The 25,125-nt window shown below is 48.8% G+C and overlaps 1 protein-coding gene across 3 annotated transcripts in view; it reads left to right on the top strand.

Annotated features, from left to right (window-relative positions):
* AXIN1 (axin 1) overlaps window positions 1–24,659 on the top strand; it is a 73,255-nt gene extending 48,596 nt beyond the window's left edge. For 2 of the 3 annotated variants that reach the window (XM_057406553.1, XM_057406554.1), the window contains exons 4-10: window positions 314–410; window positions 7,785–7,922; window positions 13,301–13,854; window positions 16,172–16,348; window positions 17,550–17,795; window positions 23,328–23,495; window positions 24,203–24,659. In XM_057406553.1, coding sequence (XP_057262536.1) covers window positions 314–410; window positions 7,785–7,922; window positions 13,301–13,854; window positions 16,172–16,348; window positions 17,550–17,795; window positions 23,328–23,495; window positions 24,203–24,329 — 1,507 coding nt within the window. In that variant the 3' untranslated portion in view covers window positions 24,330–24,659. The remainder of the gene's footprint in view (window positions 1–313; window positions 411–7,784; window positions 7,923–13,300; window positions 13,855–16,171; window positions 16,349–17,549; window positions 17,796–23,327; window positions 23,496–24,202) is intronic. The other variant, XM_057406555.1, reaches the window with a different exon arrangement.
* The last annotated feature ends 466 nt before the right edge of the window (window positions 24,660–25,125 follow it).

Below are 25,125 nucleotides of genomic sequence, written 5' to 3'. Positions count from 1 at the left end.
GTCCAACTCCTTCTCCCTGCCCTCTGTCAGGAGCAGTGATTGCAGGAGCCCTACCTCACTCTGCTCCAGACAGATGCCATGTAAGTCCCTCCTGGCACCCAGTGCCAGGAGCATTGCTGGTGCAGGAACCTCGGTCAGCATCATTCCCCACACAGATTCCTCTTGTTCTGCTGCACTTGCCCTGGGCATGCCAAGCCTTTCTCAAAGGTAAAGGGGTTTCCTACCTGCCACTGCGCAGTTGCAAAGCTTAAGTGAACATAATGTATCAGAGAAAGGCACTAAAGCAGGGCCTGTTGTTGTTTTATTCTGGCAGAGATGGGATCCCACCATACAGACTCCGAAAGCAGCATCGCAGAGAGATGCAAGAAAGTGCCAAAGCAAATGGACGTGTGCCACTACCTCACATTCCTGTAAGTAGCACTATCTCCTTTCCCAGAGGTAAATATGCAAAATATGTGAGAGCTCTAGTGTACAGTTGCTCTGCTTTCTCCAGTTTAACCGCCCTTAGCACTGTGTTCATTTGAGGATGTTTTAAGATGGATGTGGACCATTCTAAGAAAGGGCTTGGTAGTTTTCTGCCAAATTCATCATCCAGAGCTGCCCCAGAAAGCATAATTTTTCTTAACTGTTCAGTCAGTAGCCAGTTGTTTCTCCTGGAGAAGGGAAGCACTGGCTGGCATTTACCTGCAAGCAGGTTACATGCCCTCGGGTGAGCTGAAGGTGTTTATGGAAGGTGTAGGAGGTCATTGGACATGGAGGATGATGTAGCTCCCAGCCAAGGTAAACTGGGGAGAAATGCAACTGTCCCAAGCAGTATTTCTGCACTGGGCAGCCAAAGGCAGCTGTAACCTGTTCTTCTCAAGTACTCGGCAAAGCGTGCCTGGGGATATGAGGCAGGAAAGCAAAGAAAGTGCAGGCGTAAGTATTTGTCTGACTCTGTGTCTCCAGTTGCTCCAGGTAAGCAGCCAGCTTCTGGGAGATGAGCATAACTGCTAGGGCTCTGCAGCACCATCTGCAGCTCTGCTTATTATTACGTTCTTTTTGTGAGAAGTTACAGGTGACATTTAATATCTAGCAGAGAATAAAGGTGCTTCTTTCCCCTTTGGACAGCTGGACTCCAGCACAAATCAAACAGGGAGAAAAACAGCCTCCATCTGCTTTCTCCAGAAGTGCCTTCAAACTTGACACAGCTGTTTTCATCCTGCCTGCTCAAAGCAGCACAATACCAGCAGCAATGCACCCTTGTTTTAATCTGATTTGGTGTTTTTTTTAAGAACCCAAAAACCCCAAACCACCACTCTTTGTTTTGCCTTTTAAATTAGATTATTTTCCTTAGATTTAAGAGGGTCTCCTGTGCTTTGATCACTGGGTTGACAATAAAAGCCCTGGCTGCGGACGCTCACTAGCCATCCTTGCTCAGTCACCTCTCTTTTCACACAGTTGCTTTCACAGTGTGCTCACTGTTGAAAAGGCTGGCTGGGTGCCTTTTTATTTCACTCGATGCCGTTTTTACTGTAAGCATGGCTTTGTTAGAGTTGAAGTTTGAAAGCTTGGCCTTTATTTTTTTGTTGTTATTGTTGTTGCTGTTCCCCAGCAGTGGGAACGACTGAGTGAATATTCTCCAACTTCAAAGCTTGTCAGTGGCTTTACCTTTTGGATAAAAATAATAGTGCCTTTCTGTTGATCGTGTGCACTGCCAATGCCTCAGTGAACTGCAGGTTATAAACTCGGAGTATGGAGCATTAAATATGTATAGTGAGCTCTGCTTTAACGAACTTCCATCTGCCAAACATTTCTTTTGTTGAACTGAATAAGTGTCATTCCAGCAGCAGTTCCTTGCAGGCTAATTAGTTTTATTTAGCATTAAATTTTAGCAACCTTTTTGGAAACCAGTTTAAAAAGGGAGGGGAAAACAAGGTTTAAATTGGCCACCTGCTGCTTATAAATTTTTATATTATCCTACTTATCTACACAGTCTGTTAGAATTACAGATTCCTCCTAAACTACACATAGATGCTTCACAAGGATTTTTCTGTGAAACATCCACTGTTTCCATTAGGTTCTGCACTGTAATTTTAAGTCTCAGGGAAAAAAGCATCTTGATGCATATTTATATGGGAGTGGAGGACTGAGAAGTCGAGTTAGTTGTAGTCTTTCTCCAGGGAATAAAAGTTTAGTTCAGACACTCTGGCACCTCCTGCCAGCCAATTACTGACACAAAATTGGCATCGACTTCAGAGAGGCACAGCTCTGCCCTCACTTATCAATCAGCCAAGAAAGGAGAAGGTAATTAGACAATATGTTTTGACAACACCAGTGTGAAATGTTATAAAGTTAGTCTTTTAAAATCACCTCGAACTGCACACTTATTGAATTAAATGTCCCCAATTAGCAAGGAGCCATGCAAATGTTTCTTCAAGTGGTGCTTTCCAAAGCCAGTGGTTAGGCTACCTCACAGCCCACAGCTAAAGCAGTCTCCATCAGCTGCCTAGACCTGGTGGTTAGCATGCTTTTAAACATGCAGCAATGACTAATTTCCAACCTTTGAGTGAATGTCTTTATGGACTCATATCTAGAGTCTGTACTGATAGTGCTTGCAGAATGCATGGCATGTTTTCTTAGTGATAGTAGAGAACCTCCTACTTCCGAAAAGCCATTTCAGAAGTCCTTTAGAGACCTTACTGTTCCCTTAAAAATGAGTTATGGGGCTATTACACAAAATTCTGAAAGAACTTATATTACTTTTAACAGCAGCACTTTTAGTCAGGTCCAGAAGCTATAAACTCTAGTGATTATGTGTTCATAGGAGACTGCCTGCTAGGTTCAACAGCTGTGCTGCCTCCTAATAATGAAGGCATGTGCTGGTTGTGTGGGATGCCCTGCTGTGCAGCAGGAGATCTTGGTGCATGGATGGCTGTGTTCTGCACCTTCCACACTTCCCAGCTCACCAGTGCTCCAAGTTTGGAAAAGCTGTGCTTTGTAAAATGGCTCTCTGCCCAGGAATGAAGTGGGTGAAGGTCACTAGCAAGCAGTGAAACCGTTGTTTTGTGCCTCTGGCAGGAACCCATTATATGGCAAACAAGTGTTGCTTTTCATGTGGTTTTGTGTCTCTCTTGGATTCAGAGACTTGGAGCACCAAGGAAGGAAAGAGCAAGCTAGTTACCAAAGAAAGTGTGAAGACATAGAGAATGCAGGGCTATATGTATGCAAGGTGGCTTCCATAGCGTGCTTGAGTGCAGCACAAGATTTTGAGTGACCACCGTGCTATGCTGTACAAGTAAGGAGTGTATGGGATGAGCCCTGGTCTTGTGCTGCCTGGATAACTACAGCTAAATGAGCTTTCTGCTCCTGCAAGTTGGAAACATGCTCAGAATTCCCATCAGCCATTTCATGCCGTTCTCCTCAAATGCCTTGCAGCAGTGGGACTCCTTGCTAATCCTTGAATGCTGCTAACATGGATGTTAAAATTCAGCTATCCATGAGCTTTGAAACAAGCATTTCTGGTACGGAAACACCGTTTATTTAAAACCATGTGTCACAGAGGACTGCATTAATCTGGGAAACATGAAGGTTCAGAAGTTCTTTTCTCTTGGCTTCTCTAGCCTGCTGTCTTCCTTTAATTTGCAAGACTGACTTGTGAGCTAAAGTTGGCCACTCAGGCATCATGAAGGCATCACACCTCCTGTAGAAGAGGGAGATTTAGCAGCACAGAATTCTTTGACCCAGTTGGATGTGTCAGAAATGGATCCCTGGGGCTGGTTGGAGACCTCTAGCCAATGATAACATTGTAAAACCTCCTGTTTCGTCTCAGAGCAGCTGAGGTTTATTCTTCCCAAGGAGAACCTGCAAACCAGAGTGAGATTCTTCCCTTTCAGCCTTTTCATATATAGATCGTAGTAAAACCAGACATTTAGGATGCTGGTGTGTTCTGATGTGCAACTTGGTCCTCAGAACTCAGTTTCTCAGGGGAGGTGAATTCCATCGAAACCCAAAACCTGCATGAGCCTCATGGAGCAAAATCCCTTGCAAATCCCACTCTGTCAGCTCCAAGAAAAGGAGAAAACATGATAGCAGGAGCTAAATGGAACTACTAGAGAGCTTGTGTATCTCATATGTTCATAGCAGGCTGCTCTTTCCCAAGGGTACCAGAGACTTCACATGTCAAGGACAATGTCTGGTGATAGGTACCCCGAGAAATTCTTCCTCACAGCTGTCACTAGGAAAGATTGCTTCATGCAGAACACTTCAAGCAATTTCTTTCTTGCCAGCTTATCTGGCATTCACCCTCCCATCTGTTGTCCTCTGCAACCTCCACAACTCAGCATGGTTTGGTTCTGGAAAGGTCTAAATGGAGCTCGCTCTTTCTGAATTGTTGACCCATAATGTCCAGAGATCACCTTCTGGTTCAGACTGGAGGGCTGGATCCTCCAAAACCAGCCAGCTCTTGGAGAGTTCTGCACCCTTTACTTGGAACAAAAGCATTTGGAGCAATAAACTGGCAGGGCTCTGTATGTCCACATGAATCCAGGGAAAAGTTCAAAATTCTGAAGCCCTGGAGGATCCTCCTCTGGGCATAGGCTCAGCCTGGCTGGTTTTGGATGGAGCATGTCTCCCTTCATCCTCTTTATGGAGTGTGACTCCCTTCAAAGTCAAGCCTATTATTATTTCATAAACATTTCAAATGCACCGTTTTAAGCCTTTTGAACCAGGTAAATGCAGTCCATGTTTGCTGTCCAGGGAGACAGGGAGAGCCCTCAGCAGTTATGTGTGTTGTTGCAGCACAGAGAATTTGCATGCATTACTCTGCAGTACTGCTGGTTTTGGGGAAGCTTGTGTAGCTCATCCTTTGAGCTAGGAATAAAGTCAGACCCATAGCAGCAGTGTTCAGAGCATCATCCTGCTTGTGAGTTTTCTGTGAGTGCCCCTTTCAGGGCAACACAGGGCACTTGCAGCCAATATCTGTGCGGTGATGCAAGGCTTATTTCAGTTGCGTTGAATTTGGATGGTCAGGGAGACCCTTGCAGAAATGGCTTCAAAGAGGAGCCTGCATCTTGCACCCTCGAACAGGACCTCTGCAAGCCATCCTGCTGAGTGGAAGGCTCCAAGAATGGGGCAGTGGGTTTTGCAAATGCAGTGGTTTATCAAAGAGAGAGGAAAACAAAGTTCATCCTAAAGATTCTTGGGTTCAGTTACTTTCATTTCTGTAGTTAAGCTTTAATCACCTCCAGACTTTGAGAGCTGTAAAAGACCAAAGTCATCTTGAGTTCCTTGGCTACAGCAGTGACTCTGAATGTCTTCAGATCCTCATCAGAGATGGAGCTGTGGTTCTTAAGCTTTGCTGAGCCTGGAGGCAACCACCTTATTGTAACAGGACTCGAACATGCAGGTTAGCAAACATCAGCCTTTGCACCCACTGTTGCTGGGGACTCAGGAGAGACTTTGGTTTGGGATGCTGCATTGCATCAAAGGCTTTGAAAATAAAGGGAAATTCTTTCCCAGTTTCGCTTTTCCATGGAAGCCACTGTGGTAGCTGCAGCAGGGAGACCCAGGACTGTAACTGCTGAGCACCAACCTGCCTCTCATTAGGCTCATTAAGTTTCTAACGGAGCAGGGCTTGGTGCTGCCGTCATATAAACAACCGCAGGGAGAATTGGCATGTCTGAGGTGGCAGGAAGGAGTGAACACATCACCGACAGGTAGTGACTTGTCAGGCAAGAGAGAGATTTCCCTCCTTAGGGAGTCACTGGCGCTACCTCACCAGGTGCATGGTGGTGGTCATGGGTTTGGGGTTTCTGATGAAAGCAGACTGCCTTAGCCAGAAGTGTTCCCTTGGGCTATGCAGGGGGAATGGGGAAACATCAGTTGGATCCTAAAAGCTCCCCAGGGAGTAACAGAGAAGGGACAAGTTCTGTCATGCCTTCCCCCCAAATGGAGCATGTCTGGGGCCCGTTTCTGGAGAGCACAAGTTCCAGGCTCTGGGATGAAACATGCCACTTCAGCCTGTGTGCCAATATTTCAAGACTGAATGTCATTTTTTGTTGATGGAAATCTTTTCCTGCAGTATTTCTTTTTAATATAGGCCATTGATTTGCTGGAGGACCTGGTGGCAGCAAAGACTTTGCCATCCCAGGGTGGGAGCAACCTGGTAGCTTAAACATGCTTATGCCCTCCCCAGCATCTTCATCCCTGGATAAAGGGGATGGTTGCTTGGGGCTCTTTCCAGCTTGGATGGGTCTGTCCTACCTGGGACAGCTTCAGAGCTGTCAGTCCCTCTGCTTGTCAAGGAAAGTTGGTGCTAGAGCAGGCAGCCCTGTGCCTGCAAAGCCCCATCGTGTGTGCAGATGTCCCCTGGGATGCTGCAGCCCAGCACCATCCAGAATGGAAGGGAAGGCTACAGCAGTGAGCATTGGGATTGGGATTTGCTGGCAGGGTTGGGTCTTGCTCTCAGCGAACAAACCAAGTGATGCTTTAACTGAGACTCTGCAACCCAACTCGGCTGTCACAAAAGATGTCTTCAGCTTCTCAATGCCTCTGTTTTTCTTCCCTTGCCTTCCACTTGGGAGCTGGCAGAATGAAAACCCAATGTGATTTGCATACTTTTTGTCAGGTTTATTTTAGTCTTCCACATTGATCTTTTGGCTGATCTGGGATATATGCGGGTGGTCTCTCATCCTCCTTTAAAGATTTCAAGCTCGATGTCTGCTTCTGGTGCTGCATTTGTTCTTTTGCTGTGAATTACTTCACATCTTCACATTTCATTTTATCTCTGGTCCTATAGAGTGTGTATATCTCTCATGTTGGTGTCAAACTATTTGAATGCAGGTTTTTATACTGTTAAATTCTCTGTATATTTTTTTCTCCAAATTAAGTTTTTAACTCTGCTGTGTCATTTTTTCTACTATTATAACAAAATAATGCAGAAGGAATAAAAATGAGGGGGAAAAAAAACAGCAGCTGATAGCTTCATACTTCAGTACACGAACTTCTTATCCTAGAGCTCAGGAATTTAAGAACAAAGTAGCTCAGCATTAGGAACCAAGAATGCCCTTGAACTTCAGAAATATTCATTTGCTCACCCAGGGCAAGTAGAAAAATGGTATCTCTGTGTTTGTAAGGTCGCTGTATTGCCAAGCAGGGGATTGCTAGTTGCACAGCTCTGAAGAGCTAAGATGCAATCCTGCAGGATTCTCTAGTAAGAGAGGATGCTTTGTGGGAATCACAGCCTTTTGTGGCTGGACTGGGCTGTAGCAGAAGATGGAGGGAAGTAAGGTGCCTGGAGGTGACAGAATTTCCACTTCTTTCTGTGGCTGTGGGCTAGATCTGCAGATAGACCAGCATATGCTGATCCACCTGGAATGAGCTGAATTAATGTGTAAGAGTCCTTCTTTTATCAAAGTCAAAACATCACTGCTACGAGCATGATTTTTGAGAGTTTTCTCTGTACATCATTTTCCCACCCTTTGAGATCAGGATATTCCTGTTGACTCTGTGTACACAGGAGCAAGCACATCCATCCCAAAGTAGAGCTTGATGCCAGAAGAGCTTGTTGAGCTGTGCCTCCAGGAAACCTTCCCCTTACATGGGGTGGTGTGTGGAGCTGGTGCCAGCCGATGGCAATGGCTCAGCTTCCAGCCCTTTGGTCCTGGGCTGTACCTCTGCCTGCCAGCCTGCCCTTCCTGAACTCCCCACCGGAATGGCTGGCATTTCCAGTTACCAAAGCCTCCACAGCAAACATGTGATTTTCCATGCATCTTTTGCTAACCCCTGGTGTGTTTTCCTTGCAGCGTACATACCGAATGCCAAAGGATATCCACGTTGAACCAGAGAAGTTTGCTGCAGAGCTGATCAATCGTTTGGAGGAAGTACAAAAGGAACGTGAAGCAGAGGAGAAGTTAGAGGAGCGTCTTAAACGCGTTCGAGCGGTTAGTAACCTCCTTACCCCCTCCACCAGCCTGGGAGTCTGTCTGTGTTCTGTACACCACAAGGAGCTTTCAGCTGCTGTAAACGCAACTGAGGTGACCATTCCCCTGCTCTAACAGCCATCACTTCCACGGAGGCTCCTGGAGTCTCACGTTGCCCCAGGATCTTCCACAGTGCTGTTCCCCCATACCTGCAGGGCTCTGTGAGCTCCAACGCTCCCTCCCGGAGTTTAGATACCAACTATGGCACAGCACTACCCACTTCTGCCACCAGTTAGAGGTGGTGGATGCTCTCCATCATTCTTTTGGCACCCTTGCTCTCCTGACTTTGTGAGCAGTCCCTTCCATGTGAGGATGGGTACTATGTAACAGGGGTTTGCCTTCACCTGTGGGGTTTTGTGTGATCCCTGTTTTCCCCACAATTAGTAATCAGATGGCAGACGATGTTATGCTTGGAGATATTTTTGTGTGCTATCAGGCTGTTTCTGCCCATCAGTGTCTAGCTGATGTGAAATGTTTGTGTCTGCTATCAGGCAAGGATTCTGCCCATCAGTGCCTAGCACATCCCTAGAAAATTTGGAACTGATGAGGTGTAGCATCCAAAAATCCTCTCCTGGGCATATGGGTGGCTGGGGAAAGCCAACCCAGCACTACAGGCTGTGAGCCCTGGTACCACTGGGGCCCTTCAGAGCTCAAAGACTCGGTGGATGAACCAAGGGAAGTGTGGAAGGTCTTTAGCTCCACAACAAGGTCCAAAAGAGAGAGAGTTAGGTATTGGTTATGTAGTACTACCTGTGTGAGACGCTCTGTTCAGAACTACTCACACCATATCTTCTGAGATGATGCATGTCATTGGTACCTGTACATTTTGTGCTGGGGATACACGAGAGTTTTCAGAGGACACCACAGTGTTACTGAACATCACCAGTGTCAGTATAGCTGCAACCCTGTGTGAAATAATTGTGGGTCTCTGCAGTTAATAGCTGCCATGGCCCTGAGGCAAAGGCTCTGTGCTTAGTAACCCACAGCTCTGCCTTAAAGCAGAAGCGTTGGTGTCTGTTTTGGCTAGCTCTGTGCTTTCAGAGAGGCTGAAGCTCTAGGGCAGACCCTACAGCCCCATTAGAGTATTTTTAAATGTTCATCTAGCCGGTCTTTAAACAGGAAGGAGCTGTACGTTTAAGTATTCATTTTAAATCACATCTGCATTTCAAATGCAGAGAAGTTAGGAAGGCAGGAGGATTGGTAAGGTTCCTTCCAGCCCCAAACATTGTCCAGCAGACTTCTGATACCCCTGCATCCAGCATCCAGCCAGAGAAAGCCAGTGAGATTAGGTTAGATTCCTGTTAGATTCCCGTACTTCTGGAATTTCTCCGCCTGGTACCTATTGCTTTCTAGATGAAGCCAATATAACAGCAGCATTTTCTGCTAACACAATCCTAAAGCACTCTTCCTCCTCCCATGGCTCAGTTGCAGCTGCCACCTGTACCAGACTACATTATCCCAGCCCTCTCCCTCCTTGAAGAAGCTGCCAGTAGCAATACCATAAAATCAGCAAATACCTCTGTGCCAGAGAATAAATTTAAGTCTGTTGAAACACATTTTTGTGTGACTTAATCTATTTTTAAGCCCAGGACTCCCACTAATGCTATATATTAAGCCTCCTTGCTGTCTCCAGAATGTATTTCATTGACTGGCTGGCATCTGGCATTAGCCATTCAGGAAAAACTCGGAGTAAGCAATTGTAGCTCTTTTAGGTCAGCACTTAAGGTGCAGGAGCTGCTGGTATCAGCAAGAGGAGAGCTTGAATTCTGATAGGTCACAGAGCTTTTCTCTGCAACCTGAGCACCAGGACTACAGGGTAACCTCTTACCATGTCTGCAGGGCTCACTGCACAGCAGCAGAGGGAAAACCACCAGCGTTACTCACACTGGACAGTTAGCAGCTTAGCAGAGAAGCTGGAAATATTTTGCAAGACCTAGGGGAAAATAACTTTTCTCCCCCATGCTGAGATGCCTGCAGGTTCCCTTTCAAAGCCGAATCATGCAGCAATGTGGAGAAGAGGCATCTGATTTAAAGCCAAATGCCTTTTACTAAAAAAAAAAGTAAGGTTTCTGATTTAAAAAAAAAAAACAACACCAAAATTCTGAATTCATTCATTATTTTGAGCGACATGGGAGAGGATTAGAGGAGATGTGTGTTCCCTTATTACTGTTTGAACCACTTCAGTCTCATGTCCATGCATGGAAGCTGCAGTATCATGTCGTACTGATCGGTATCATATCATACAGGTCGTTCTGTCCTTGTCTGAACTGAACAAATTGAAAATAACCCAGGGGAAGCAAAGCCACTGCTGAGATTCGTGCTGTTTGGATATAAAATATGGCCTAACTAGAGAGGGAAATCATTTGCATGATGATCGAAAGCGCACTTGTGGTTAGGTGATCTGTTTTGCCCTAACCACCAGCAACAGACTGATGGGTGGGACTGGGAGAAGGCAGACGAGGTTTGCAGGAAGGTATCGCTTGCCCATAGCTCATCAGTGCAGGTCTCTCCCTCCTAATTCAAAGGGAAGAGCACCCCCAGCCTTGCTGGAGAGTAAAAATAGCTCAGCAGACAGTCAGCAAAGTTGAAGCCTGCATCTCTGTGGCTGCCGCTGCCTTTGGGAGCTGAAGAGGTTTCTGACAATACTGTGTCAACAAAGCACCATCTAGTGGTTATGGCACCTGAGCCTCCCTGCCTGTGAGAGGTTGTGCTGCTGCCAAGCTTTGCCCAGCTCACTGCAGCAAGATGCTGAAACACAGCTCTAGGGCCCAAGCCACCCCTGCGTCCAGGGAAGCTGAGCCCTTGGAGGGGGGCTTCCCAGGCCCACAGGTTTTTTTGGTGTAAAATGCTGCAGTTATTGCCTCTTGCCTTGCCTCTTGGTCTTGTTGTCTTGCAGTCCCTTTCTTCTGCCTGTGCTTGCTGCACAGAGGGATGCAGGCTAAGTGGCAGTCATGTACAGCTGGGTACAGGCAGGTTTGAGAGGGAGGGAAGGCTGCTACTACACTGCAGGTACAGACTGCAGTCAGGTAACACAGGGAAGAAGCACCTTGCAGTGCACCAGTGTGTGTGGCTGAGCCAAAGCTTGACTCTGCTGTGTCCAAAGTCCTGCATTAGAATCCCAGCCTGGGTTGCCCTGACCTCACTAGTTTTTTGGTTAAAAGATTCAGTAGAACTAGGATCTGCAGCCTTGACTCAACCCTTTGCCCTGCACAGGGAGAGAGGGCAGCCTGGGGTAGGCACCCCAATTCACAGAATCATAGAATAGTTTGGGTTTGTAGTCCACCCCACTGCAATGAGCAGGGACATCTTCACTAGCTACTGTTTTCTCACTGTTGGGGCTTTCTTATCTGATGCAGGGTGAGACCCATGTTAGGGGGTGGGAAGCCAGCTGCCCCAGGCCTGCCTCTACACAACCCATCTCAGCAGCACTTGCTCCTGCCTGAGGACATTCTTGGGGTCCAGATCTCCTGCTCAGTGACACAGATGAGCTGAGCCAATGCATCCCTCTCCTTCCCTTAACCCACCCTAACCTCATTCTTGGAGCAAAGCAAACTACCAGGTCCCAGTTATCAGCAAAATAGAGTTCCAGGGAGCCAGAGGATTTCCCATATCCCAGGCATCCATTTGGCCGGATCATCCCAGGTCGTCACTCTCATGCCACTCTGCTCCAGTGTGAGAGCCCAGCTGGAGCTCTGGGCCCTGAGCAGAAAGGGCACACTGCCGTTCCTCAGGGGTCAGTGCATGGGTCACATCTTTCCCTGCACATTAGGTGGTGTTTAAACCTTAGCGTTTTCCACAAAGCACCAGCCCTAAAAGCCTACCAAATGCTGAGCCTATCAGATTATCACAAACTGCTCATAAACGCCTACCCCAGTGGCAGGGATTTAGACAGCACATGCTTCATCTTTTCTTGTCCCTGAGCTAGGTTCCCAGGGACAGCAGTTGGCAGCTGCAGCGATGTGGCTGTAGATGGAAGGTGCCTCTGAAGTTCTTCAAAGCAATCTGTTAGAAAGTGGTGTGTCCCCTCCAGACGTGGGCATCATGTCACACCCCCAGGCTTGCAGTGTCTATGCCTTTGGCATTTTCAAAGCCTGACATTGTCCCTGTCCCCAGGTGTGACAACTGGGAAGAAGTCTGTTATTTGCTTTCTGTGTGGTTGGCAGCTGAAACTTTGAAGCTAGTTAGCAAGTGATGGATGATGACATCTGACAGGCAAAGCTGATGGGAGTCAGTGTTTTCTAGCAGATGCATTTATCTGGCAGGACAGAGATATCCTGTGCTACAAGTGATTTCTTTACATGCCAAAGGAGGAAAAGAGAGCAGGATTAAAGGACTCACTGGAATCTTGCTTATGTAATTAAAAAAAAATAGGAACCCTGACTTCCAATAAAGAAACTTCATTCTGAGTTTATGTTGGAGCGTGAAGTAGTTTGTCAGCATCAAAACTGTGGCTGTCAGCATGGAGGAGTTTTGTTCTTCCTGGCAAGGACTGAAGTTGCTAACACTGTGTCCTAGACCATTGTGAACTACAAGAACAAGCAGCTAGTTCCATCCTGTTTCTTTATCTGCATGAAGTGTTTCACTCCAGCCTGTAGCAGGCCTGGGAGAAATCAATGTTTGATTTTCAAAACCATTCATGTTGCTGTCAACCTTCAGTTGTTCCCTTCCATTACAAGCCCACTGTTGGCTTTACCATGTGAAATAGCCATTTGGGTGAGTAACTCCCCTGGTCCTGACTCCAGAACTGTTTTGCCACATATCCTGTCGCTTTGAGCTTTATCTGATAGGATTTGAGGCAGTGCCTTACCAAAGGCTCATAGGAAGCACAGGTACAGTGCAGTAAGTTGTGTTTCTGCTGGCGGTGGTTGATACAGAGCCACCTTCAAGGGATATAGGAGGTTTTCAGTAAGCTCTGCCCAGTCATACATCTGATTGAGTTGTTACACTTCTCAGAAAGCTGCATCTGTAAACCATGGTTGTGGTGTGGGGGCTGCCTGTCAGAGGTTGCCTCAGTCTCTTTGGGTAATGCATGGAGACCCTTGCTAATGGTGGCTCAAAAAGCAGGTACATAGACAGACATGAGCAGCTCTGCTCGGTGGCAGCAAGACTGCACAGGCTTGGGTTGAGCATCAGGAAATTCCTTGCAGGAGTGTGGCACACTCCGGGACAGGTCTCTGGAGGGCTGGTGGATCTCTGTCTTGAAGGTTTTCAGGATCTGGTTGGACTAAGCCAGGCCTGACTCAAGGGTTGGCAGCAGTCCTGCTGCAAGCAGGAGGGGGGACTGGGGACCCTTTCAACACTCTGCTGTCGTTCTCTGATTGTTCTCATGTTTCTTGCAGGAAGAAGAAGGTGAGGATGCAGATATCTCTTCTGGTCCCTCAGTCATTAGCCACAAGATGCCTTCCGCCCAAGCCTTTCATCACTTTGCTCCTCGTTACTCTGAGATGGGCTGCACTGGGATGCAGATGAGAGATGCTCATGAAGAAAACCCAGAAAGCATCCTTGATGAACACGTACAGCGTGTGATGAAAACACCAGGCTGCCAGTCACCGGGACCTGGACGCCACTCTCCTAAGCCACGGTCCCCAGAAAGCGGCCACTTAGGAAAACTGTCAGGGACACTAGGAACAATTCCTCCAGGGCATGGCAAGCACACAACAAAATCAGGAATGAAACTGGATGCATCTAACTTATACCACCATAAACACGTTTACCACCACATCCATCACCACAGCATGATGAAACCAAAAGAGCAGATCGAGGCCGAGGCCACGCAGCGAGTGCAGAACAGCTTTGCTTGGAATATAGATTCACATAACTATGCAACAAAGACACAAAACTACCCTGAAAACTTGGGCATGGCCCCTGTCCCCATGGACTCTTTAGGCTACAGGTGAGTCAAGCAACACCTAACAGGAATCCCAGAGCTGTGGCTCCTCTAGGAAGCTCTTTCATAAACGGCTGTAGCATGTCAGTGAAACAGTGTCTGAACCACATGTTGTGAAAGCCTATGCTGGGACATAGTTTGAGTGCCTCCCACTGCTCTTCCCCTTCAGAAATGGATGTGCCCCTGGTAATCCTTATAGACCCCAGTAGTCCTTATAGACCCCTTTTTATCTCTCTGATCTGGTGCTGAAAGACACCTCTTCCTGAGATTTTTAATGGTCTTGGTTGTAAAGTAAGTTTTCTGCTCCTTAAAGCAGTGGAGGTGCTTAGAAATTACAGATGCTGGTCTACTTCCCCGTGCAGCAGGAGTTTCTAAGTATAGGGCTGTGTCTCAGGGTCTGGGTAAGAGGCTGATCTCATAAGGTGTTATGAGAGGACAAAAAAGCCTCCTTATTGCAGGTCCTAAACCATTCACCAGAAGGGCTCCTTTCTCTTCCTAGCAAAGCGATGGATGCTGTGGTACTGCTGTGGCATCCTGTCCTAATTGGATGCTCTCTGGGTTAGGGGACCCTCTACCCAGAAAAGACATCTTGCTGCCTATGGGCTTTTGTTCACTTTCCCGTGGCCACTTGAATTTCTCCATCCCCTCTATGCTGAGGTGAAAGGGCAAAACTCCTCTGCCATGGCAGGTCCTGCTAGGCCTGTTACTGGGTGACTGGAAAGGTGAGAGTGGTCTGCCTGGGGTAAGGGATGGTGGTGGAGCAGCCGCAGGGAAGAGCTGTGCCGGTTCCCTAAGGCCATGGGTTTGGAGTGTTGCTTTGCAGCGTACCAGGGGTGGGATAGTTAGTGAAGGCGGGTGGTTGGGTTTGCGGTGGGCAGGACCAGCTTTCCAGGCAGAGTGCAGAGGCAGCCCAAGCTCCAGGGAGAGAGAAACATTTAAATCTGCCCTGTTTCTATTGGGGAAAGGTTATTTCAACAGAGCCCCATCCTAGACACAGAGCTTGTCTCTAGCATCAACTACAGCATGTATTTAAGGGAGTTATAAGATGGCACCTTCAGAGCTGTCCTTCCTCTGGCACAAACTCCCTAGTTCATGACAGTCCCCGGGTTAGGAACTTCACAAGACCAGAGGTTGCAGCAAAGTTTGGTCTTGCTTGGCAGCCAGCAGTCTCTTACAGTGGCTCATTTGGCTCCTTTGTTGACCTTGGCTCCTGGTTGACCCCAGCTGAGCTGCTGTCCCTTCAGTCCCTTGCTCCTGTGTCTGTGATTGATTACAACCTGCACAAAAAGGGGATTTTTTGTTTGCACTGAACCTGCTCCTGGAGGATTTCATTTGGTACCCACTAGTCCTCAAGTGGGGAGAAGAGAGAAGTTGTCAGTTCATCCTGCCTTTGTAGATCTTCAGCAACCCCTCCCCAGGGTTTTCCCAAAAAAATCAGCAAAGCTATCTGAAGGCCTCTGACTCCTCTGTGGTGTTAAGATTATTTCTCCTATGTGTGTTAGTGAGCATGCAGAAACAGAGGTAGGGAAGTCCTATGGAGTACAGCAAGTGGATGATTACGATAGTGGGGGTCCCATGAAATTACAGGCTGTGACAAGGACTGGCCAGCATGCATAAGTTCCTTGCATAAGGCCTTGTGAACATGGGGCAGCTCAGCTGGGCACATGGGGTTTCTGTAGAAACCTCTGTACAGTAGTGTTGGCTACTGCCTGGCATCCATCTGGCTACAGTCTTTGAGGTGGCTGGGCTTCCCACTGCATGAGAGGCCACATAAGGCAGCCCACCCTGCTAGGATGTGATCTTCCACCATGATGAGAAGCTTTGATTCAATTTGGGGTGAGAAGCAAATGCTGGGCATGGCAAGTCAGCAGTTTGGGGTATCGGTGAACCTGTGGGGTGATGGAAAAGGTCCAGGTTTGAAGCAGTGGTTTGGCGTGGAGAAGCAGCAACAGATTGCAGCACCAGGATGAACCTCCTGCTCTGAGCAAAGAGCTGGAGGTTTAACACAGCCCTTCTTGTGGCAGGAGATCTTTCCATGTTGCTGTGGCTCATTTGGCTTAAGGAGAAGGCCTTGCAGGTGGCTGGACAGAGAAGTCTGCTGTGCCTAGGTCTAGCCAGTCTTGCTCTTGGGCTCACGGTTGGTTTTTGAGCTATGGTAATGCCAGAGGGCTCTGGAAGGCAGCCAGGGCCACATCTGCACTGCAGGAGCACCAGACCCTGGCAGGAATGAATGTGTCTGGAGATAGACGTGTCCATCCTCTGCCATGGTCTGCAGTGGTTTGGCTTAGGCAAAGCGCTAATGTCTCAAGCTTTGTTCTTGCAGTGGGAAAGCAAGTCTGCTCTCAAAAAGAAATGTTAAGAAGACCGATTCAGGGAAAAGTGATGGTGCCAACTATGAGATGCCAGGATCTCCTGAAGACGTGGAGAGAAACCAGAAGATCCTTCAGTGGATCATAGAAGGAGAGAAGGAGATCAGCAGGCATAAGAAAACAAACCATGGGTAAGGGCGGGCAGAGCGAGGGGTCTTCATGCTATGGTATTGCATCCCCTGCACAAAGCATGGGTGTCTAGGCTGACTAACACTCTGCCGTGTTCCTGGAGATCTCAGGAAGACAAGAATCCACCAGGCACAAGGGTTTAGACCCTTTGGAGACTGAGGATTGCTTAGGGGCTATTAGGGCTGTTTTTTTCTGAAGGATAACTTGAGGCCATGGCGGAAGATTGCAGCACCAGGGAATCTCATGAATTATCTCTGTGGTTCCAAGGTGGATAACATGGCATGCAGGATTTTCACCTGTTTGTAAATACCTGTTACTCCTGCAGGGTGCTGATAGAAACGTAGGAACCTGATGCACTTTAGCCATTGGTCCTGAGTAAGCAGTTTAGCACAGTTCAGGGTTGCCCAGCATTTTGGCTTGCTGGGAGCATCCTCTGGGATGGCCTCACTTGCCTAGAGTGGAGCCAAGGATGTGGCTGTCTCGGGAATCTCTCTGTAGTCAAACATAACTCTGATGGGCACTGATCCTTAATCACAGTCTGGTCAGTCTGGCAAAACACAGCACTTGCTGGGTGTTGACAAGAGGGATCCGGGGTCTTGTCCCTTCTGGAACTGCTGCGCTGGTGGCTGAGTGGTCAAACTGCTGGTGGTTTCTTCTCTTGCTTGATGATAGAGGTCAGGATGAGCTGCACTGCAGGCAGCTGGGACTGAGTGCCAGGGCCATAGGCAGTGCCAGGCCACTGTGAAGTAAGGCAACAGGTTCTGCTGCTGGAGTTGGGGAAGTACAAGCACATCTCTGCAACATCCCCTTCCCTGGATGCTGACCAGCAGGTCATGGAGAGGCTCCCAGGCTGGCAGCGTTGGCAGCATGTAGAAGGGCATCTTCTGGGGGAATGTCACAAATGGTGGAGCTGCCTTTTGCTGGTTTTATTTTTATGTACTGTGGGCTTGATGAGAGCCCTTAAACAGATCTGTGGGCTTTGTGTCAGGGTTGGCTTGCTCACCCTGATGTCTCAGGACTTGCTCTCCTGAAATCTTCTCTAGAGGTGGATGGTGCTCCCCTTTCCTTCAGAAGCCATGCTATAAGGAGCTTCCCAGGGGTGCCTGTGTCCAGATGAAAAAGCATTAGGTCTGTTTAGGAGTGACTGTGTACCTGTGCAAAGCATCTTGTTGATTCATGTAAAACCTTTGTGTTTGTGTGCAGCTCTTCTGGTGCTAAGAAGCAGCTGTCCCATGATATGGTCCGATCCCTCTCCATTGAACGACCTGTTGCGGTGCATCCATGGGTCAGTGCCCAGCTCCGAAACGTCGTCCAGCCTTCTCACCCATTCATCCAAGATCCCACCATGCCACCCAATCCAGCCCCCAACCCTCTCACCCAGCTGGAAGAGGCTCGCAGGAGGTTGGAGGAGGAAGAGAAAAGGGCTGGAAAACTCCCCCTTAAACAAAGGTAGGGTCTGATTGTGAATGGTAGGAAAGGGGGAGATTGCTCTGAAGGTGGCAGCTGAAGGAGAAGTCCACATCCTCTGCTGTGGTCTCCAGCTCCCAGCACCATCTGGGTCAGAGAAATCTGCACCAGTTGCTCTGACGTCATGGTGCAAATGCCAAAACCCACCTTGAGGGCCTGGGTTTGTGGTTTGTGGATGGAGAGGCTGGAAATGCTCCTGGCAGAGTTGGGAAAGGGCTGCTGAGAGCTTGAGGAGCTGAACAGGGGGAGTGTATCTAGAAGGGGCATGGCATGGGAGATCTCTCTCCCCGGTGTTTGCTGACTCTCTGCTCATTCACACTCAGGTGATGATTTCAAAGGTTGGTGCAGGAGCAGGATTTAGCAGAATGCAGCAGATTTAAGTGCGGAAGAGGAATATTTATTTGCTCTTTATCTACATCTCCCGCAGACTTCCGGCAAAAGATGCTCATGGCACCTGGATGAGAGCAGTGCACCATAGTCCTGCTGCTGCAGCACTGACTCACTGCATGGCTGTACCCAAGTCACTGCATCTTTTTGTGACTCAGCTTAATGCCTGTTGCAGAGCTAATTCTCCTGCTCCTGTGTTTATCTTTCAGGGGATGTTATTTGCAAGGCACACAGCTCTCAGATGAAGAGCATTTGGGGAGTGCTAGATAATTACTGTTAACAGCTAAAAGCACTTTGTCCATTAAAAACCTTTCACGGCTTTATAGCTGTCTTCTGAAAGCCTGGAACTGCAGTCTGGCTCTTAGAAACACAAGTGTAATTTAAAAAAAGCTCTTCTAATTGCTGAGCTCAAGTTATTTTTGCTTGCAGTGACCATGTAGCAGACTTCTGCATCTTGATGTCACAGCATTGATTGAAAGCCAGGTAAAATTAGAGAGCTCTCCCAGGTCAGGTTAAGCCAAGTTTATTTGATCTACCTTTCAGTTGGTGTAATTGGATCAGGTTTATTACTACGGTTGTTTACAATTGTACTAAATTCATGCACCTTCCCCAGAAATACCTAGATGCAGGTACACACTTTGGAAACAATGACCTGGGTTATATGCATATGCAGTTAATACTCTCATAGTAGTTTGGCATGTGTGGTAAGTGTAGCTTTTGTAGGAACCCCACAGCATTGTGGTAAAGGCCATGCAGACCAGTGGGAGAACAGGCTGAGCAGTTCCAGTGCTAGGCTGCTCTGCTTACACTGCCTCTTCATGAGGTCTGGCTCTTCTCCTGATGGTGCAGGGATCCCCCTGACCTGCTCCGTGTGTGGAAAACCAAGGAGCCACGTTTGCCAGCAGGGAATTGTTCATGAAAGGCAGATGTGTCCATGCCCAGTAGCAAGTAAGAATGGATGCAGTGGTAACCAAGGAGCCAAAGATTTGTGGATGTTAAAATCTCTCTGCTGGATTTTGGCAGGATTGGGTGCTCCAGTTGAAGCAAGCTTGAGCTAGCAGCGTTTTAGAAGGCTGCTGCTATGGTTAACACAGGAGTCTGCCTGAAAATAGACCCCATCATTCTTCTGAGAGCAAAGGAGAAACGGAGAGGAGAGCTCATGTGAAAACAGTTTATTTCAGTTGGGAGCTTTGAAGAACTCTGGGAAATTGGAACCAGTGTCCTAGGTTTGCCAGCAGCCTTGGGGAAGCCCAGTGCCAGTGGCAGGAGACGTGGAGGTGTGCCCAGAGGTGTCCTTGAGGCACCAGCTTGAGCTGGCTGTGGGAAGAGAGTGCACCATGCCAGCTTGGTATGGCCAGGCTGAGCTTTCCAGCAGTTACCCATGTGTCCTCTGGCAGAGCCCTCACCAGCAGTGGTCTTTCCCAGCTCATTGCCCTGGCTGGGGTGCCAGCAGTCTCGCTCCCACCCCAGCACTGCCCTGCTAAAGATAAAGGAGGCACCTCTAGTGCCTGTACTGGGAATCATAGATATTCTTCCATAAATCACACTTCTTTTGCAGAAAAAGCCTTTCTCTTGCTGTTCCATAGCAAATGGGGAGAATATTGGAGTGAACCAGGTGCCTTACCTCTGTGTGGCAGCAAGGTTAGATTGGTGCTGTAACACAGACTTAGTTTCCCTGTCATGGCACCCCTGGTTTATGCGGCTGAGAAACCAGGACTGAAATGCAGATGCAGTGAGTCAGATGAGTGCTGCTGGTTCCTTAATGGGTAATATTTTTTGCTTGTGACAAATGCAGCAAAGGGAGGTGATCCCAGAAAGGGCGGGGGGGGGGTCCCTGACTATGTTTCTGGGTCACACTGCCACCCTGGAAATAGGTGCAGGTGGAAGCTTTAATGAGGCAGGGCTCAGAGACAGTCTGATGGCCTGTCTGGGTAAGCCATGGTCTCAGGAGATGTCTTAGCGATGACGGAAGCGGAGACAGTTGTGTTGTCTCATCCTCCTGAGAGGAGCTCTTGGAAAATTCCATTTTCAGTGATTCTGTATTCCTCAGCTCTGCTTCAGCCTGCTAGGGGTTACAGCACTGCTGGATAGGAGCAATTGATGTCACCTACGTCAATTTGTGCAAAGCATTTGACACTGTCCTGCATGACATCCTTGTTTCCGAACTGCAGAAACATGGATTTGATGGATGAACCACTTGGTGGATAAGGGATTGCCTGGATGGTCACACTCAAAGAGTCGTGGTCAGTGACTCAATTTATAAGTATAGACACAGCCAGTGACGAGTGGCATTCCTCAGGCTCAGTACTGGGACCAGTGCTGTTTAACATCTTTGTCAGTGATGTGGACAGTGGGATTGAGCTCCACCTCAACAAGTTCGGCAATGATACCAAGCTGTGTGGTGCCATCTGCATGCTGGAGGAAAGGGATGGGATCCAGAGGGACCTTGAAGCTTGAGAGATGGGACTGTGCAAAACTCATGAAGTTGAACTAAGCCACATGCAAGGTCTTGCACTTGGCTCTGGGCAGTCCCAAGCACAAACACAGGCTGGACTGAGAGCAGCCCTGAGGAGGAGTTGGGGTTGTTGGTTGACAGGAAACTCAACATGACCCAGCGGTGTGCACTTGCAGCTCAGAAAGCCAACCAGAGGAGGCCACAAAGATGCTGCAAGGGCTGGAGCACCTTTGCTCTGGAGACAGGCTGAGAGAGCTGGGCTTGTTCAGCCTAGAGAAAAGAAGGCTTTGGGGAGACCTTAGAGCAGCTCCCGGTGCCTAAAAGGGCTGACAAGAAAGCTGGAGAGGGGCTTTTGACAAGGGCACATAGTGACAGGACAAGGGGGAATGGCTTTAAACTGAAAGAGGGGAGATTTAGATTAGGTATTAGGAAGAATTCTTTCTTGTGTGGGTGGTGAGACACTGGCACAGGTTGCCCAGAGAAGCTGTGGCTGCCCCATCCCTGGCAGTGTTCAAGTCCAGTTTGGATGGGGCTTGGAGCAACCTGCTCTAGTGCAAGGTGTCCCTGCACATGGCAGGAGGTTGGAACTGGATGATCTGCAAGGCTGCTTCCAACCCAGACTGTGATTTTTGGCATAGCAGGGACATCCAAAAGCCATGGGGGTTGTTTTACCTCTAGCTCTGTGAAGCAGTGCAGAGTTTCTGCTCTGGAGCATCATTTCAGGAATCATTTTGGGGCACATCTCTGCTCTGGAAAGAGGTGAGCACTGGAGCTGGGCTGAGCATGTTCAGAAACAGCCTTTCAGGGATGAATTACATGGCAGGAGGAGGAGGAAGAAAGAGGCTTCCAGCCACTGGCACCATCCCACTCTTGCTGCTTCTGTGCAGAGCTCAAGGGTGTCTTCTGCACTTCCCCATGCAAAGGGGAATGGCAGCCCTGGAACCAGCTTTGCTGCCTGCACAGAGTGTGAAGCTGTGTCCCTACATCCCTAGGCACACAGCAGCTCTCTCTTAGTCATGACTTGTTTCTAGCAGGATTAAGGGAAGCTTGGGGACTTTGAGGTTTTCCAAACCCCTTCAATTAACTTCTGGCTTGCAGGGTTCACAGAATTTGCCTGAATTTATGACCCATTTTTCTTTTAAATGGCTCGTTTTATTTTATTTTTTTTCCTAAGGATGACTCAATTCCGGAATGTTTTTCTAGCTAAAGGGCATCCTGTGCTTTGATATGGGGATGGGAGAGGCTCTGAGGGCAGTGCTGGCACCAGGAGTGGACCCTTGCCTCTCAGGATGCTGCGTCTTCTCCCAAGGTCCCCCAGGCAGAGCAGGCAGCAGGAAGGTTGTTCAGTTGAACATTAGACCTCTCATGCCTATAGAAAGAGGTGTAAAGATTGTGCTCAGTCTTGGTTTGCAATGCCAGTGTTTATGTGGGCATACCATTAAGTAGGTGCTCTGCCCGTGAGCCAGTGTTTAAAGGTTAAGGTCAGAGTCATTTCCAAAGCTGCAATTACCTCATGTGCTTGGCAAATTCTGTTTTTTACACCAACTTTCCAGCCATGTAAATACAAAATCATCCTTTTTATCCAGCGTGCTTTTAAAACCATTTCTTAAAGCTGCTGAATTTGTTTTATGTGACATCAAAAGGGAAGGCTGCATCTGGCTGAGACCACACATGCCAACTTACCAGTTTGTGTAGGCTGCTCCAGTGTTTGTGCAGCATTTACAGCACCCCAGATGAGAAGCTCTACAGAAGGACAAACAAAGTACCCTGATTTTTATTACAACTACTTTCATCTGCCACTGAAAATGGGGTTAGGACTGGGCTGATGCTCGCGGTCCAGTGATGGCACCATGTAGCAAAACCCCAGTGTGGGGGCTGAAAGCAGAGAGCAGACCAATATTCTGAGGGTCAGGAGAACACAGCAGGTTGAAAGTCATTGAGGTTTTAGGGATGGCAGCAGCCTTGCTACCCTGTGCAAATGGGACAGGCAGCAAAGCCTCCAGGGCATGCCCCACTGGGACCTCTGTCTCCTCCAACCTCCATCTCCCATGGGAGAGGTGCCATGGGGAGCAGGAGCAGTGCTGTCTGCACAGCCCTGTGGATATAGGTCATCAGAAAGCCATGCTGAGCTATTTTGGCCATGGCAGCAGTAATCCCAAGCAGTCTGAGCAGTGTTTGCATTATCATCCCCAAGCACACTTCCAGCCTTGCCTGTTCAGTGCACGCCAGGAGCATGCTGATGGTGACTTGGGTCTGTTGCCATGGGCCTGGGATGCTTTGTCTTGTGTGGAGCTTACTGATGACTCACCAGACCAGCAGTGCTTTGGAAAGCGCAGCAAAAAGCACGTAGATAGGTTTGTTCAGTGTGAAGGGGCCAAGCTAGAACCTCAGTGAGCTGCACCCACCTTATAACTGTGGTCTGGCCCTATCCAGCCTTTCCAACAAGTGCCTTTTCCTTCTTTACCAGCCTCAGTGTGCATATGTGTGTCAAGAGAGCTGGTGGTGGGAGCAAAGGATGTATTGTGTTTCCTCCAGCCAAATCTGTCACCTCCAGTGGGACCTGACCTGCACTGCTCTCCTGGGCAGCCCTGTACCCAGATGGGTACCCACATCAGTGGTGCTGAGCCCTGTGGGCTCATACTCAGCAGGTCTCTTGTGTTCGTGCACACCAGGTTGAAGCCTCAGAAGAGACCAGGCAGTGGCGCGTCCCAGCCATGTGAGAACATCGTGGTCGCCTACTACTTCTGCGGAGAGCCCATCCCCTACCGCACCTTCGTCAAGGGGCGCGTGGTGACGCTGGGACAGTTCAAGGAGCTGCTGACCAAGAAAGGGAACTACAGGTAAGGGCTGCTCCCCGTGCGTGCTGTGGTGCCGCAGACCATCAGCAACCCCTAGCAGATGCCATGTTGCCCCCACCAAAGTGAAGCAGCGTGGTGGAGGAGGGCTCCCTCAGGGCGTGCTGTGGTGGGGATGTGGCAGCATGGCCAAGGCATCTTGGCTGTTTTAAGAGGCAGGTTACAGGGACAAGGGAGATTGGGTTTTTTGGCAAAAGCATCTTGTATCACAGTTTGCACCTTCAGCAGAAGCTGCTGAGGTGCCCTGTGGGGTCCTGGGCTGGTGAGGAGCAGCATCAGCCAGTGCTCAGTGATGCTGTGGGTAACACTCTGACTCCCAGAGCTGGTTTGGCTCCTCCCAAAGTTTCTTCCAGTGAGAATAGGGAGGTTGGGTCCTGTGAGAATCACAAAGCAGCCAGGCATGGGGCAAGTAGCTCTCAGAGTTCTCCCTTCCAAGTAGGAGATGCCGTGGAAAAGCATGCCTAGCAACCCTTCACCAGCACCACTGCCTCATCCATTGCTTTGGAGAGAGCTGTGAATGGGCTTGGATTCACGGTTGGAGCTCCGGAATGTGCTAGCATGGATTCTGACCATGCTTTTTTAGCTCACTCTGCAGGGCAGAAGTGTGGTCCAGGTTGCCTCCACATCTGGGGGAGCTGCTCCCCACACACCACATGGTTTTTAACTCTCTCCCCCATGTTTCTGTTTTTCAGGTATTACTTTAAGAAGGTGAGTGACGAGTTTGACTGTGGTGTGGTCTTCGAGGAGGTGCGGGAGGATGACACCATCCTGCCCATCTTTGAAGAGAAGATCATTGGGAAGGTGGAAAAGATTGACTAGGCGCCAGGGCTGCCAAGGCACAAGGACAGGACTGTGAAGGACTCTGGGACCGGAGGAGAAGGCCTGGGGCGGATGCTGGTGGTGCCATTGCCATGGGCACTGGGCGGAGAGCGGCAGCCTGCACCGGCACGGACCTGGCCAAGCTCCGGGTTGCTGGTAGACACCGTTTCACCCCTCAGATCTGCCAGTGGGAGCCTGGGCTCCCTCTGCATACAGAATATAAGTGTAATGTAGCATTGTACAGTGCATTAGAAAGTGTAATATGACCTTGTTTACTAAAGCTGCATATTTTTGATATATTGTAATAAAAGGAAAATACTTCCAATGTCACAGTGCTCTTATGTAAATGTAAAGCGTACAGGTACTGCAGAGCTCGCCCAAAGCAGACAGCCACCCATCAGACTCCGTCTGCTCCTTGCTTTCACAGCACCCTGCCCTGGCCCCCAGTGTGGATGGCACAGCCCCGCTCCAGAGAGGCTGCTGTCCCAGCTCACCTCGGAACATCACTGAGCCACTTGGACCGAGTCGGTCTCTACCCTCTCTGGCAGTCTCAGCTGCTGCACATGGTAGGATGTTTTTTTTCCTCCTGAGCTTTCTTGTGACTGAGTAAATCCTGAGGGATAGAAGGGTCGGTGCCAGCTCTTGGGGCTGGGAGGACTGGCTCGGGGCTGGGCTGGCAGGCTGGGTTCTGGCATCCCACAGCCCATGTGCTCATCCCCCCAACAGTGTGCCCCTGGAGAAGGGTTAGTTCACTGTAGCTCCTGATGCTGAGCTCCAGCTCTGGACAGGGGACTCT

The sequence above is a fragment of the Pezoporus wallicus genome, unplaced genomic scaffold, assembly GCF_028554395.1.
Source record: "Pezoporus wallicus isolate ANWC-B61680 ecotype Strahan unplaced genomic scaffold, APGP_CSIRO_Pwel_v1 contig_6155, whole genome shotgun sequence".
NCBI lineage: Eukaryota > Metazoa > Chordata > Aves > Psittaciformes > Psittacidae > Pezoporus > Pezoporus wallicus.
Note: the sequence above shows the minus strand (reverse complement) of the source record. Positions and strands in the feature narration are given on the sequence as shown.